This window comes from Megalobrama amblycephala, linkage group LG4 (assembly GCF_018812025.1).
Source record: "Megalobrama amblycephala isolate DHTTF-2021 linkage group LG4, ASM1881202v1, whole genome shotgun sequence".
NCBI lineage: Eukaryota > Metazoa > Chordata > Actinopteri > Cypriniformes > Xenocyprididae > Megalobrama > Megalobrama amblycephala.
In genome coordinates, this window is record NC_063047.1 from 13,605,956 (window position 1) to 13,622,420 (window position 16,465).

The following is a 16,465-nucleotide window of genomic DNA, read 5'->3' on the forward strand; positions in this document are numbered from 1 at the left end:
AATGACCAAATTAATAATTAAAACATCAATGAAAGCTTTATTCCTCATTGTAGTAAAATTCTGTAACCACTTCATAGGGAAATTTCAATAAAAACAGATTAGAAAACAGCCCTGATCTCTGCTCCTGAAAACACAAGAGTTTTAAAAAAGCCAACAGAATGTATCCATCTGTTCTACTTGCTATTTCAATTTACTCATGATAAAAACCCAAAGGCTAAAAGCCCATTGTTTTTAATACCAAGTATATAAAAATGTATGCTTAAAAATGTCTATTAGAAATGTCTATTATGCTAATGTCTATATCTTGTACAATTTAAGGAGCCTCTCCATCATCCTAATAAGAAAAAACATCATGTGAGACATGCATTCAGATACAAAAGGCCAAAAATTCCATTGATTAAAAGTCTTATTTCAAATGCTCACAATGGCACGGTGATAAAATGATACTGTATCTCTGCACAAATTGTCCGCCCTTGGAGTTGAGATTTAGGAAATGATGCGTTGCATTCCTGACCACAGTTATTCGTTAAAGGCCTCAGCATATCCTGCTGTACGCGTGGAGGGCTCAGGGTTGAGTTATTGATATAGCCGTGTTAGCCGACTGAATGTGTTCCACCTGAGCGACGGTCTGATCGCCGAGCATTCGGGCTGAGCTGTCTGCGTGGTTCTGACCAGGAACAGTCTCAGAGTATCTACATTTCACAGAGCCACACTGACAATGGAAGTACTTTTTCTTAATTTGCCAGTAGGGATCACCATAGTCAAACCTGATGAAAGAGAAAAGAATGGATAAATACCACAAATAATGAAGGGAAAAAAAGAGCTAGAGGTTTATGGAAAAAAAAAAAAAAAAAAAATGTATAAAGGCTTACCCAAGCTCATCTCCAGCTTGAATAGGCTTGCTTGCATAGAGTGCAATTCGAGGAAAGCGCATGTCCTGGTGTTTGGTGAACACGCGGACAGGGAATAGATTGGGTTCGCAAAGATGATTCATAAACCTACCAACATTACCATAAAACTGGGCATCAATGCAGTAGACCTCTCCAACCTAGAAAAAAAAAGTCACCATTAAATACACACAAATATGAAGCATTTCGAAGGAGGTGTGCATAAATAGATGAAAATTTTGTCAACATTCACTCACTCTTATGTTGTTCCAAACCTGTATGAATTTCTTTCTTTTGTTGAACACAAAAGATGATCATTTGAAGAATGTTGATAACCAGACAGTTGACGGTAGCCATTGATTTCCATAGTATTTTTTCCCCCCTACTATGGAAGTCAAATGTCTGGTTACCAACATTCTTCAAATTATCTTCTTTTGTGTTCAAAAGAAGAAAAACTCATACAGGTTTGGAAGAATATGAGGGTGAGTAAATGATGACAACATTTTTGGGTGAACTGTCCCTTTAAGCTCCATCCACATTTTAATATACTTTAGCGCCCTCTGGAGGTCACAAGTATGAAAGACACTAAGCTTGAGGGAGGGGGGGGAAAAAAAGTGTATTTCAGCAAATTTTTAACAAGACAAACCTCTAAACTTACCTTATTGTCTAGGTTGAACATGTACGAATCATTTTCCCGGACATTAGCTTCTCCATCTGAAATGATTTCACCAGCAAACCTGCACACAGAGCAAAATCCTCAGGGCACAAGTATTGGACCAAAACAGCATGAGATTAATCATGTCTGAATAATTAATATCTCCTCTAATGGCTTTCATTTTTGTAGCAAATTTCACACTAAATTAATATTCTTGACACTGGAATCAGTAGGAAAGTTCTTCAGAAAAAAGGCTGTGCTGTGCGTAATTTTTCCATATTAAAATATTTATACCAGGTTAATATGCAGAGACAACTATAATAAAAGCCATTAAAACAGTGGTTCTCAACCAGGTGACCAGGGCCCACTTGAGGGCCTCAGCAAACCTCAACAATACATTTTTTTTTATTTAAAGAACCAGGATTCCCAATTCTGAATATATGAGGCACCTTTAGGGGACCTTAGAATATTGTTGTGAACAATGAGGTACCAAAAAGAGAACCACTGATTTATAAGATGATTTCCCTAAAAAGTGAGTGCAAACACTATGGCAATGCTGTTTGTTTGAGCAATCCAGCATAGCAACATTTGTTTAACCAATGGTGTTAGAGTAGTGTTGGACTATTTATTAGCCAAAACAATGGAAGATGGATTGAGAAATGTATTTTGGAAAGAGTCATTATTTTTGCATATACATGTTTTTTTGTTTGTGTGTATTTTAGATTAATGTGTAAAGCAACTGATCTAAAAAGCGGGTCATACTCGCACACAAAGGTTCCCTCAGGAATATCCTGCAGTGCTCGGACCCCCCAGCCCATCCTCTCAGTCCTAAACACCTGAAGTCTCACTCTGTGGATGAGAAAATTATGAAGTTGTGAAAAAAATATAAGTGCACAAATTCAGAGTTCACAACACATTCAGAGAATACGCAATAATACATATTTATTAGTTATATTACCGAAGGCCATTCTGTGTAACTCTATTCCGGCATGTTCTCCAACAGGAACAGGCGTGGTTACACTCAAACAGGAAGGGTGGATCATTCCTGCAGAACTCTTTCAGCAAGTGGCCATCCTGGGTACCAAGAAATCATAAATACAGATTTTAATAAGCATTACATAAAAATCGCCCTCAAGATGACATCACAGCATAGTCACGGTTAGTGACTAGTAACATATTGTGGAACAGCTGCCAAAGAGCCGGGACTGGCATCGATTGTTTGTATGTCACTGCATTATTACCATATCATTTATTCTGCTAAAGTGAATAATTTAGCACTAACAGCATCTTACCTTGTCATACCAACAGCGCATGCTGAGCTGGCCACAGATACAGCTGCTAGATGCACAGTCATCTTTACAACTGCAGTGCTATTACAGTGAGAGAGAGAGACAAGCATTTCATATAGCTGTAATAACAGCAATTACCTTGTTATGGCTTTTGACACTATGACACTGAGCCTCTTACCTGTAAGTGAGTTATGTTCTCATCTATATTTACTTGAGATGTGAAACAGTTCTCTGGAACATATTTGAAGTTGCTGGGGCAGGGCTCATGGTCCACCCCGTTTACGCAGGGCACAGGGACGTCCTCATAGCCTCGGGACACATCTCTGAAACACCACACACAACGGTCCCACAGTGACATAAGATTGCCCCACATTCTTTCAAATGTTTAATAGATTTTGAGGCCAATCTTCCTTAGCTGCACATGTGCACAATTGATTTCGAACCGGAGCAGATGAAAAGAAAAGTAGAATGTAGACTCAAATGTGTGGAAAGTATAGATTTTTTGAAGTCAAGCTAAATGAATAGGATAGTGATTCAGCTGTAGCCAGTTTTCATTGATCTTCAGTATGGATCTGAAGCTGCAAAAAATCTTGGAATCATGGAAATATGCAGTACTGATTAATTAAATTCATATCACTTTCAATTGCAGTATCAGTCAAGAGTAGCAAAAATAACATGGAAGCATGTAGAGGCCATGAATTATTTTCTGCCATTTTCTTGAGATTGTAACTTTTGGTGTATTATCAATATAAAGAATTCTAGGTTTATCATATGAATTTATATTGCCAAAAGTTGTTTTAGTTTTTCTTGAATCATCCTTAAAAAAATAAAAATTAAAGAATTAAAAAGAAGTACATCCAAGTGTTGTCAAAAGTACCGACCGCAATACCAAGTCGGTACTGAAATTTCCGCTGTTGAGCGGATTTGTAAACACTTCTGATTGGCAATTGTGTTCACATGCTCATCGGGTGTCTGTGATTGGCTACAATGTGAGCGATTAAACAGATACACACACAAGCGTTTGAAAGCAGGCGCCTATCAGCACCGGTTACGCCGACAGACGCCCGCTTTTGCTTTCAAAACACTTTCAAATTCAAACACTTCTGTGTGCTTTCCCGTGCGTTGATCATTGTAGCCAATCACAGACATATCTGATGAGTGTGTGAACACAAAGGCCAATCAGGTGTTTACAAATCTGCTCAACAGCTCTCAAAGCGTCATATTTTTAAAAATTTCAGTACCGACTTGGTATAGTGGTCAGTAATTTTGATATCTAGATCAGAGGTTCTCATGTGCATTTGATCCATGTGTTCTTGCTTTACCTGCAGAGGAGTCTTTCTCTGAGGCTGTCTCTGCCTCTCCTAGCATCTGTCAGCTTCTTATTGGTGTTCAAGATTGTCCACATCTTGGAATTTATACTACAGCAGTCCAAAGGAGACTCACCGTCCCTGTTCTTCAGATTTACATCTGCTCCTCGAGACAGAAAAAGCCTAGAGACAAAGCTTCAGATTATTCCGGTACAACTGACAGATTCAACCATAAACCTTTCATTCTTTTGATGATACAAACATTAGGGTCGTGACACACAAAGTCAACGTCGGGCCGTTGGTGAGTGTCTATTGGGCTAGTTTTTTGCGGTGTGTTCCACACGTCGGCGGCACTTCGGCAGATTCGGCATGTTGAGATCACTCCGTTTATGGTTCCCTTTGTTTACGGTTTTATCTGCAGTCCTAGTTTTGGTTTCTCTTTTTGAATGAAGAATATAGACTATTGATACCTGCTGATATAGACAGTTATTTCCTTACACACAGTGCTAGTTCAAGCGCAGTTTTATGTTGCAAATGCAGCCGACATGAGGTGACAACACAGTTGGCTTTTGTTCCCGCTGGTTCTTTGATGTCAGCTTGTTGTGTCATGGCCTTTAGATTAATTCAGGGATTCCCAAACTCGGGTTAGTGAGGGAATACCAGGAGGTTAGCGAGTTGAAGGAAAAAAAAAAAAAAAATAATATATATATATATATATATATATATATATATATATATATATATATATTTATATTTATTTATTTATTATTTTTATTTTTATTTTATTTTTTTGCTTCCTTGCATGCCATGTCACTACTACCCAACATCAGAGGTTGTGAACATGCAAATGAAATTGTTAAAATTTTAACTTCAAATCTCGGGGAGTACTTCAAGCTATTTTGAATAAGCTGTTTAGATATATGTTAATAGGGAGCATAACAGAAACAGTGTTAATAGGAGGTGGACCACTAGTAAAAAAAAAAAAGAAAATGAATGGGAGACACTGTAACTCTCAAAATTAAAATTTCAGTTTTCCACTTTATCCAAAAGTCATTCATTCAAGCAGATATGAGATGTATGACTTTCACTTACAGTGAATCCTAATGTTTCTTTGAGTGATAGTCAGATGGCCTCAAGTGAATGGACTTCCCTTAAAGGGAACCTTAATAGTTCCTTTATATTTCAGTGCTCATATCATAAAAAGTCTTGCTCCCAGTTATCTAGGTATATACTCTTTCTGTTCTACACTTACATTACACAGTCCAGCTGGTTCTGTCTGACAGCGATGTGGAGAGGTGAGTCTCCATGGATGTTCACAGCGTGTAGGTCAGATCTCTTGTCAAGCAGCAGCTGAGCAATCTCATCACAGCCAGAGAACGCTGCCCAGTGGAGGCATACATTCTCCTCCTAGAAATCAAACCACATGCAAAATTCATCTCTGGCTGATATAATCTCAATTCCATCGGTATATTCTACCATTCAAAGGTTTGAGGTGAATAAGATTTTTAAAATGTTTTTGAAAGAAGTCTCTTATGCTCACTAAGGCTGCGTTTATTTGATCAAAAATACTGTCAAAACAGTAATATTGTGAAATACTACAATTTAAATAACGGCTTTTATATTTTCATATATTTCAAAAGGAAATGTACTCCCGTGATGGCAAGGCTAAATTTTCAGCAACCATTACTCCAGTCTTCAGTGTCACACGATCCTTCAGAAATCATTCTAATATGCTGATTTGCTGTTCAATCATTTCTTATTATTAGCAAAACTGAAAACAGTTGTGCTGCTTATTTTTTTTTTAGGATTCTTTCTTTGATAAATAAAAAGTTCAAAAGAATTTTCTAAATATTTGAAATGGAAATCTTTTGTGATGTTATAAATGTGTACATTTATAATTTACATTAGAAATTTAATGAATCTCTGCTGAATAAAAGTATTAATTTCTTTTAAAAAAAAATTACTGAACCCAAACTTTTGAACGATAGTGTAACTGCATATTCACAATCAGATTGTTCTAAGTGCATCAAAAAGCTGAAATATTGAGATGAAATATACAGATACAGACCTTATCTCTTACTTGGACATCAGCTCCCGCTGAGATCAGCATCTTCACCTGCTCTAAACGCATATTCTCCGTTGCCCAGGTAAGAGGAGCCCACCCACCATCATCCTGACCAGAAGACCATAACTATTACAATCCCTTTTAATAACAGCATCAAAGCACTCCAGTATCCATACAGCATCTAACAGTGGGCAATTCTGCAGTAGAGTACCCTACATCCTCAAAAAAAAAAAACTACCAAATTAAAAATGTAATTTACTCGTAAATAATAAATATGGGATGTACATAGAATTTATATTTTATACGCTAATAATTGTGCATTTACCTTACAGTTGACGTCTATGGATTCCATGGACAGGAGATACTGCAGCACACCTGTGTGTCCTCCTCTGGCTGCCAAATGAAGACATGTGGAACCTCTCATATCCTGTAAGTTGAAGGCATGAATTAAAAGAATTGGCATACAATGGCTTTACCTCATTAACTCAGCATGTAGTATGAGATACCAATAGCAAAACATTTTAGTACAGATAAAGGGCTCCAATCATACCTTATGACCAGTAGAAGCACCAGCTTTCAGCAAGTATTTCACTGTTTCTAGATGATTGTTCTCACAGGCGTACATCAGAGGAGTTCTCTGCTCCACATCACACATGTCCAGGTTCGCACCAGCCTATAGAAAGATAAAGAAATCACTCGCATTACTAAAATTCAGTATTCATTATAAGCACATTATATTAGATTTACTCATGGAAAATTAAATATTAAAAAATAAATAAAAATAAAAGTAATTTGAAGGTGCTCTAAGTGATGTCACGCATTTTTAGGACAAAACATTTTTTGTCACATACAGGAAACATCTCCTCACTATCCGCTAGCTGCCTGTCCCCTGAACACACTGTAAAAAAAACGCGGTCTCTGTAGTCGCCACAATCTCCGAAAATGGCAATAAAAACAAACTGGTGCAGCCTGGACCACGAATCATAATAAACATGCTCCAGCCAATAACAGACAAGAATGATTTTAAATGCGCGTTCATGACTGTTTCAGGAAGCACGGAGGGGAGGGGGAGGGGGAGGAGGAGGGAGGGTCTAGCTAGCCTCTGTTTTGTTTGACAACACTTCAAATGTCAACAGGAAGTTACATCTACCCAGGATCACTTAGAGCACCTTTAAGTTCATAAACGTTATATAAAGTAATGGCATCAGATACTTCTGGAGGATCTTAAACACAATACTGTTCAAAAGTTTGGGGTCAGTGCAATGTTTTTTTTGTTTGTTTGTTTGTTTGTTTTTTTAAAGAAAGAAATTAAAACTTTCATCCAGCAAGGTTCAATATCTCAAAAGTGACAGAATTTATTTGTAACAATGTTAAAATTCATTACTATTTCAAATAAATGCTGTTTTTTTTGACATTTCTATTCATCAAAGTATCCTGAACAAAATTAACATTTCTACAAGAGTATTAAAAAGCACAACTGTTTTAAATTTTGATAAGAAGAATTTTTACTGAACACAGTCAGCAATATTGAATGATTTCTGAAGGATCATGTGACTGAAGACTGTAGTAATGGCTGCTAAAAATTCAGCTTTGCCATCACAGGAATAAATTATATTATAAAATATTTGAAAATAGAAAATTATTTTAATGTGTAATAATATTTCACAATATTACTGTTTTTACTGTATTTTAGATCAAATAAATGCATATTCTCTTGGTGAGCATAAGAGGCTTCTTTCAAAAACCATACACACAAAAAAAAAAAAACACTTACCAACCCTAACTGTCTTTTCAACGGTAGTGTACATTTAAAGGAACATACAGTGCACAGCATAAATGAGTACACACTCTCTGAACAAACACAAAAGATGTTTTTTCTTTATGATCATTAATACAATTCATGGAAACATGGCAAAACTAAAATGTATTAAACATATACATAATAATGTGTCATTAATAGCCATAAATAAGTACATTTGCCAATTTTGTTTAAATTAAGGATTGCAGAGATTTAATTAAACAAATGTATAATATTATAGTACTTAGTATGCCCTCCATAATTTTGAATATACTGCTCTGACCCTTCTTGGCATGGAGTGTACAAGTTCATGACAAATTATCACATCTGTCCTGTTTAACTCCTGGATGATGAGCTACTTAAATGCCCTGATCTTTAATGGGGAGTGTTGCTCAACTCGTCTCTACAGAATTCCCCACAGGCGCTCAAGAGTGTTAAGATTGAGTGCAATACATGTCCACAGAAGGTTTTTCACCTTGGGAGAATGCATATCCTTATTGTCATGTTGAAAAAATGCCCAACAATGCAGGGAATGAGGAAAGGGTAACATCTTCTGTTTCACTTTTTGTGTATTAAATTACAAAGTGGTGTGGGAATTCATGACAGCATTGATAAAGCACAACTCCCTCACACCTTCAGCACTCATTTATCCCTATATAAGAGCTTTACTACCACTGAACTTTACTGTGGGAACCAGGCACTTCTCACTTCTCACGTACTCCTCCTCTAGCAACACCAGAACATTTTGGATGCTGTTAGATCCAAAATGATTGATTTGGTCTCATGAGACCAGAGTACTGATTTCAAGAATCTATATTTTGTAAATATGGGCTTTGGAAATGGCTAACTGACTTCATTGTGCTTTGGGTATAGTAGGTAGTTCCAGTGAAATCAACAACCATGCATGTCATTTCTGCAGGCTGCATCTTACTCTGTGAGATAAACAGTTAGTCTTTTCATAGCTTTTGCTGGCTCTGAGACACTCGCTTGGTATTTCTCCTGCTCTTTGTCTAGCAAAAAAAAATCCCTCATCACTAAATGAAAGCTTAAAATGAAGGCCTGATTATTTCAGGGGCCTTGTCACAAGTCCATCGTTTTTGAATTTCTGTGTTACTTTTGCTATATTTTCACACTTAAAACAATGATTTGGTAATCCTCTTGTACCACTGTCCTCTTTTGTACTAAGAAATAAGTCTCTCTCCAAAGTGATTCCACTGTTGTCAGCATTAAGTCTGAGAATGATTCAGTGGGCTATATAACACTTTTAATTGTCAAGAAATTACTTCTCTTTAAATGTTTTGGTTCAACATACTTACCAGTTGACCAAACATTGCCTTAAACTTACACCAGAAATGTTTTATTTTGTTTAATTTAGTAACTTTTAGGAGGGTGTTCTCATTTTTTGCTACACAACATTCTTATCACCACAAATTATTTTCCTGAATAATTTTGACATGCTTCTTTGGTAATTGATTGAGCAAACTTGCTGGAACATTACATCTCTAAAGAACCACAACATGTCTTCTAAGTAAATGAGTAATTGCTAACTTGCAGAAGTTTCAGAGGGGGTGTACTCATTTATGCTGTGCATTGTAGATCATCTTTAAATTATGTTATCATATGCAGTACCTGCACTAGTATATGGCAGATCTCTTTATGGCCCTCCTCAGCAGCACAATGCAGGGGAGTCTTTCTCTTCTCGCTGTCCATTCTCAAGTTTGGGTCCACACCTTCTACTGATTACAATCAAAACAACCACAATCACAAAGCTGTTTCTACCATCATCCATATATAAATAAGTATATACATATTGATTGCCTGAGAAAGGTCTTACCCAGCATATGCAAAATCCTCTGGAGTTCTCCTCTCTTAGCAGAGAAATAAAGCTGCTTTGGGGGCAGCTTGAATTTCTTATACCTTTAAAAATATGCAATAACTATTTTAATTTCAGGTAAAAAAGCAAGTCTACAAATGGTGCACAGTAAAATAAATATTAATATCTAATGCACATATTTAATGGTACAGGACAAGGACAATACTGATGTACAGGACCAAGACAGTAGTGATGAAAGTCTGAGATCCTTACTTGCCATCCTCCAGTGCATTTAAAACACTTTCCATTGATTCTTTAGCAGGGTCAACTGCTCCACCAACAGTTACAGAGTCCAGTTTAGCCCTGCTGTGAGAAACAATCATAACGGATATATAACAAAGTACATTAGATAAGCCAAATAATCTGCAAACAGGTACAGATAAACACATTCAAACACCAGGATCTAAACTTACTCCATTAAGGCGGTGTCTCTTTTGTGTGCGGGCACAGCAGCTGTTAGCACTGCAGTAACACAATCAGGTTTGGGGACCGTGACCTCCTTAGCATGACTAGCCTCCTCACCGCAGTGGGGGCAGTAGACCTGACCTCTGATCAGAGGCGCACAGCTCCGGTGAAAGCGATGAGAGATGTTCCCATCTGGCTGACATTCCATAAACGTTCCCTGGGATTAGACAGACCGCTATAATATTAGTTTTGCAATTTCAGTGTATCAGAGTTTAATGTGCATAGCTGAACTATTAAAGGTGCATTCAGGAATTTTTCATCATTTAAAAAAAAAAAAAGAAAAAAAAAAGTGTAGCCCCTAAAGGATTTAAAGGGTTAGTTCACCCAAAAATGAAATTCATTCCATAATTTACTCACCCTCAAGCCATCCTAGGTGCGTATGACTTAAAAATAAAAAATATTCTGGCTCTTCCAAGCTTTATATAATGGGGGCGAATAGTAACCAAGGTTTTTAAAGCCCCAAAAAAAGCACAACCATCTATCCATCATAAAAGTAATACAGGGGGTTAATAAAGGCCTTCTGAAGCGAAGTGATGTGTTTTTCTAAGAAAAATATCCATATTTATAACTTTATAAAAGACTCTCTTTACCGGAACGTTAACAGAAGCTAGTGATTATAGTCTATAAGTTATAAATATGGATATTTTTCTTACAAAAATGCATTGTTTTGCTTCAGAAGGTCCTTTTATTAACCCCCTGGAGCCTTATGGATTACTTTTATGATGGATGGATATGCTTTTTTGGGCTTCAAAATATTCACTCCCATTATAAAGTTTGGAAGACCCAGAATATTTTTAACATAACTTTGATTGTGTTTGACTGAAAGAAGAAAGTCTCTTACACCTAGGATGGCTTGAGGGTGAGTAAATTATGGAATAATTAACATTTTTGGGTGAACTAACCCTTTATTAGCACTTTTAAAATCATGCACACCCACGAGACTGTAGTCAGATCAGTAAGCTAAAAACACTTATTAATCATGGCTGAGTGCTAATAGCTGATAAAATGTGATAATTTCTGAAACAGCCTCCCAAGGCCAACACAGAAACTATTTCCCTAATGTATTTAGAAAAAAAAAAAAGAAAAAAAGATGAATGTGCAGTTTAAAAAAAAAACACTTTCATATTTTTGGGATACTTCTTTAAAAATAAATAAATAAATAAAAATCACCGTCACTCAAAAGTTTGGGCTCAGTAAGATTTTTTAGAAAGAAACGAATACTTTCATTTAGCAAGGGTGCATTAAATTGATCAAAAGTAACAGTAAAGATATTTATATTGTTCAAAGGATCCTAAAAAATTGTCACATTTCCACAAACATTTTAAGCAACATTGTTGATAATAAGAAATATTTCTTGAGCACCAAATCAGCATATTAAGGCCAAATCACACCAGACCAATGTCGGGTTTTGTCGGATCAGTGCGTTACTCCGGTCAGCATCTGCTGGCATTTGCAGACACTCATTTTGTAATTGCGTTTGTCAGGTCGTGGAATGTCTGAGAAGTGATGTACTGTAATCTAGTGATTGTCCATGTTTGTCAGCATCTGTCAGTGTGGTGTGAATTGGCCTTTAGAATAATTTCTGAAGGATCATGTGACACTGAAGACTGGAGTTATGGCTGCTAAAAATACAGCTTTGCCATCACAGGAAGATATTCAAAAGTAAAAGTTAATTCAGGTCGACAATGTTACAGTTTTTATTGTATTTTTTATTTTTAAAAATGCGGACATTGTGACCATAAGAGGCTTCTTTCAAAAACATTACTTTTGACTCCAAACTTTTGAACGGTAGTATATTTTTTACTCACAGCCCTGCAGAAGAAACCACAGCCTGGGCAGCTCTGGTGTTTCACCATGCCCGTACGATGATCCTCACACAGCACAAGCAGTGGAATCCTCAGAGAGGGACGCATCATTTCCTGCTTCAGAATCACCTTCCGACATAAACTCAGCTAGAGAGAGAAAATCATATTCACTCAAAAATGCAGTTATTGTCCACTTTCTTGAAATCTATTAATCATTTAGTAAATCAAACACCTTAATATGATGCTATCACGGAGAAATTGCAATACCCTACAGTTACTGTCACACAAGTGTGTGAACGCAACTATATTTAGCACCCTAAAAATGACTGATGTAGCCAATGAGTTCATGTTGTAACCTTTCACAAATGGAAAATAAAAGAGCTGAAGCATGTTCTACCTTTCCATCCACACTCTCTACAGCCATGCACTTGCCCTCAGCCAGAGTTACTACATCCTGGTTCTTCGGCGTCTCCATGCGACAGCTACACAATGGAGGTTCCAACGTGTCATCAGTCTCCATGTTCTCTTTATCCTCCGGCAAACCTGATAAACACAAGAAAATAAATAACTGGGTTAAATACTTGAAAGTGGATCTCTTAATGTTTTGGCTACTAGAATGTCCTATGCACTAAACTCTTCCTTCTCACGCTATTTCTTTCTGTTTCTTCATGATCTAATATTAGATGAAGTAAATATGCAACAAAAAGGTTGTTTATTTTAACACAAGGGTCTGCGTGTATGTTGCCATGTGGTCTTACTGCCTCACAAAGTCAGAATGCTCTGTCTGAAACCTGTCTCTGCTCATTCTGAGATCAACCTATCAGACGAAAACAAACAGACAGGAAGTATACGCATTTCATGAGGTGGCAGCATGAGATACATAAAAAGCAAGCAAGCAGTGGACCTCAATTGTCTTCAGGTGCACATATCATCTACCTGTGGGAATTGCTGTGAACATGCTATCATGAGCAAGAGCATGTAGAGGCAGCTCTGTGTATTCTTCAGCGTGGCCTTGTGGAACGCTCTCCGTTTCCTTGTTCTTGTGCGGTTCTGCTGCATTTTCTCTCTCATCCCTTGAAGTTTGCTTCTCTGGTTTTTCAGGACTAACTTTATTTTTGAATGCTTCCTCAATAGACATCTGTCCACCTTTGGATCCAGCTGTATGTGAGGCCTCCTGCAGGGTTGAGAAACATACTTAAATGTTCAGATTTAACTGAGATGAATGACTGGAAGTAGTCTCTAATGAGCTATATATCAGACCTGCGCATTTGAGGAGGACAACGAGACATTCGGTTTCTTGGACACTTTCGGTTTCTTTTTGGGAACAAAATTATATAAACCCATTTTTCTTTTCTTCTTCTTGGAGGCTGCAGAAGAATACAAACAAAAGGGGCACACCATTTGTTTTACTCTCTTGTGTTCTAAACAAAGAGAATTTAATTCAGTTTAGCTTTTTAGCTAAAAAAAAAAAATCCTACCTGTTGGTGTTGAGTCTTTGAGTTCCTGAGGTAAAGTGAGATGCTGTGTGGGTGAGGACTCCACGTCTCTCTCATACACGCTTTTCTCTCTGTTCATTGTCTTGGCACATAGTTGTATTAACAAAAACAGACATATACATATAATATGTAAGTCTTTATTTCATAAAGTTTGAGGGCAGAAAGATTTTTTTTTTAAATAAATTAATACTTTTATTTAGTTAAGATGCATTAAATTGGTCCAAAGTATCAGTTTAAAGATATTTATATTACAAAAGAGTTCCATTTTCTTTCTATTCATGTAAAAATCCTGAAAAAAAATGTGTGCAGCACAACAATTTTAAACTGTGAAAATAATAAGAAATGTTTCAAACACCAAATCAGCATATTAGAATGCTTTCTGAAGAATCATGTGACACTGAAGACTAATATTTCACAATGTTACCGTTTTTGCTGAAATACATGTAGCCTTAGTGAGCATAAAAGAAAAAATATCTTATCGACCCCAAAGATTTTGGAAAGGTAGTAGTGCATATGTAAGAAATGTATATAAGCCATTAATTGGTTTTATGGATGCAGTTTTTTTTTTTTTTTTTTGGTTTTATGGATGAAAGTGTTTTCATTACGATCAGGGGTTGATGGGAAGGAGGGGGCTCACTAAGGTCCTCTTTTAACCTATTCATTGGGATCAGAGGAGAGGGGTTCTTTTTTTTTTTTGTCCCGGGTACAAATCTCCAACCACATTCAGAAATGTCTGTTCGTCCCCCACACTTTTTAGAGATAATCTATAATCATGTTTTAATGCACCTTCCACATTTTCCTGATCGATGATGCCTGCCTGCCTGCATGCAACCAATTGCAACTAGAAAGTAAATGATATAAGCAAGCAAAAAGCGGCCTACCTTCAGAGCAGATGGAGCTGGTGCTGATCTAACCATGGTTTTCCAAGCCAAACGTGGTGGAGCAGGATTCACAGCTTTTAACTCCTCCTGCTCTCTCTGAGCACTCCCTTCGTGTCTGGCTGCAGGTAAGAACAAAGTAGGGATGGTCTTGGCAGCATCACCAGACTCAGAACTCAGTGTTTCTGGAGCATCTTGTCGGACAGAGCCATGATTTCCTGAGATTATGTTTTCAGCTGGTGGCTTGAGGGATGTCTGACTAGAGTGAAGCTGAAAGCTGGGCCCTGTGCTCTTCCTGTTGCCGGGCGAGCTCTGTTTACCAGCTTTTGGAGCAGCACCGAGGGATTTCGTCTTCCTGCCTTTTTTTGGAAGGTCCGCAGGGTTGTCCATACCTACAACCATACCATAATGAAATATAAAAATCTAAGATATGTAAACAATGTGTATTTCACACTTGATACGTTAATCAAATCTGAAGAAGAATACAAGACAGTGTTGTGTTATGGAATGCATTAACTGAACTCTTGCATAATAACAGGAATATAATTATTTAGAAGCATGAATAACCTTGAAATCATTGAGCTCACCTTTCTTGGACTTGGCCATGGCAGGGGGAACCTGGAGCAATCCAAGACGACCTCCAAGTTCCTTCCTCTATGAGAATTTGCAGTGTTATAATTTGAAACCAATACTTTTATTGATAAATGTGCAACCAATCAACACAAAAACAACTTTTAATAAAATATACCTAAAATAATGACATATATATTGTGCAAAGAATGTCATAATGCAAATTATATTGTATGTTTGCAGTCTAATGGTTATTTATTATTATGGCAGAAATAGAGCGATTAAAACGTTCCTAGTTATTAATTATAAGATATTTAAAACACAAATAATATTGGTAATATTGGTTTATCGGGCAAGAAAATTATTTATCAATCTCTGAAGGGCTGCGTTTCAAAATCTACTACGCTGCCTACCTAGAGCATTTTGGCCATCCAATGCTGTCTGATTTCATCTCACTAGATTTTGACAACAAATCTGTATCTTTGGCCCTCTAAAACGCTACATCTTACTTTCTTTGTATTGCTGAAGAGACATGACAGCCCACTATCAGCCTCATGATTTCATGTGTCTCATTAACACATGAACTATAACAACATTTGTTAATGTTTATGTCGGATGCAGCGCGCTCACTGTGGGTGAAATTACAATGAACAACACGAAACATTGTAGCTAACATAACGCGCATGACACCAGCCACAACAACACAATTCTATACGAAAAAACAGCATGCACCTATAAATGCAACAACGTCGGTCTTGGGACATTTATCCACAAAATAGCAGCTTTGCTTATACTTACCCGTTAACTTATGATAGTTTGCATTTTTGTAAAAAAAAGGTTCATGCCGAAAGTTTAGAGGTTGGTCTTCCTCTCTTTACTTCCCTGCTACGCGCTCTGCCACTGTCATGTGACCACACCGCGCCCTCTACTGTTAAGGGGAGAGATTGAGGTGGGTTTGGTTGGGGAGTACAAAATACAAGAAACAGATTTAATTCAAGAGGTTTAATTTAACATGAGGAATGTTTCTAACAACTTCTCAGTATTTTCTGTAAATATTATCACTTTATTTAAGATTAACGTATCACACGTATATCACAAGAATTTAAGACATTGTTTATGTGTAAAACCTAAACAAATGGATTTCAAAGAATTACCTTCAGAAATTCCTTTTAAAGTGAAACACCCTGAAAGTATAATAACATGCACATCTCAAATGTGCAGCAGTTGGCACCTTAAGGCCAAACTGTGTCACTTCTCCTTGCACTTTCTGCTTTAGTACACCAGACAGCTAGAGACAGAACTATTGTTACTTATTAGCAATGTCTATCATCCTGTTGCTTTAACTTTCTATCCCTGATCTTCATCCTCCATCTGTAC

At 37.0% G+C, this 16,465-nt stretch overlaps 1 protein-coding gene across 4 annotated transcripts; it reads right to left on the reverse strand.

Moving 5' to 3' along the window:
- Positions 1–14: 14 nt before the first annotated feature.
- Positions 15–16,034, reverse strand: ehmt1a (euchromatic histone-lysine N-methyltransferase 1a). 4 transcript variants are annotated; one of them, XM_048187666.1, is made up of 24 exons: positions 15,887–16,034; positions 15,106–15,172; positions 14,522–14,910; positions 13,623–13,722; positions 13,405–13,511; positions 13,081–13,318; positions 12,542–12,687; positions 12,148–12,291; positions 10,288–10,496; positions 10,088–10,177; positions 9,836–9,918; positions 9,631–9,737; positions 6,754–6,876; positions 6,529–6,630; positions 6,207–6,311; positions 5,391–5,545; positions 4,154–4,321; positions 3,010–3,154; positions 2,835–2,912; positions 2,501–2,616; positions 2,305–2,391; positions 1,546–1,624; positions 873–1,048; positions 15–767 (listed from the first exon to the last, which is right to left on the reverse strand). In XM_048187666.1, the coding sequence occupies exons 2-24, from the start codon at positions 15,122–15,124 to the stop codon at positions 566–568; spliced, it is 3,168 nt and encodes a 1,055-aa protein (XP_048043623.1). In that variant the 5' UTR covers positions 15,125–15,172; positions 15,887–16,034; the 3' UTR covers positions 15–565. The 4 variants fall into 4 exon arrangements, with proteins under 4 accessions (XP_048043623.1, XP_048043624.1, XP_048043620.1 ...); XM_048187667.1 differs by having other exon boundaries at positions 9,631–9,734; positions 10,088–10,180; XM_048187663.1 differs by having other exon boundaries at positions 10,088–10,180.
- Positions 16,035–16,465: the final 431 nt, after the last annotated feature.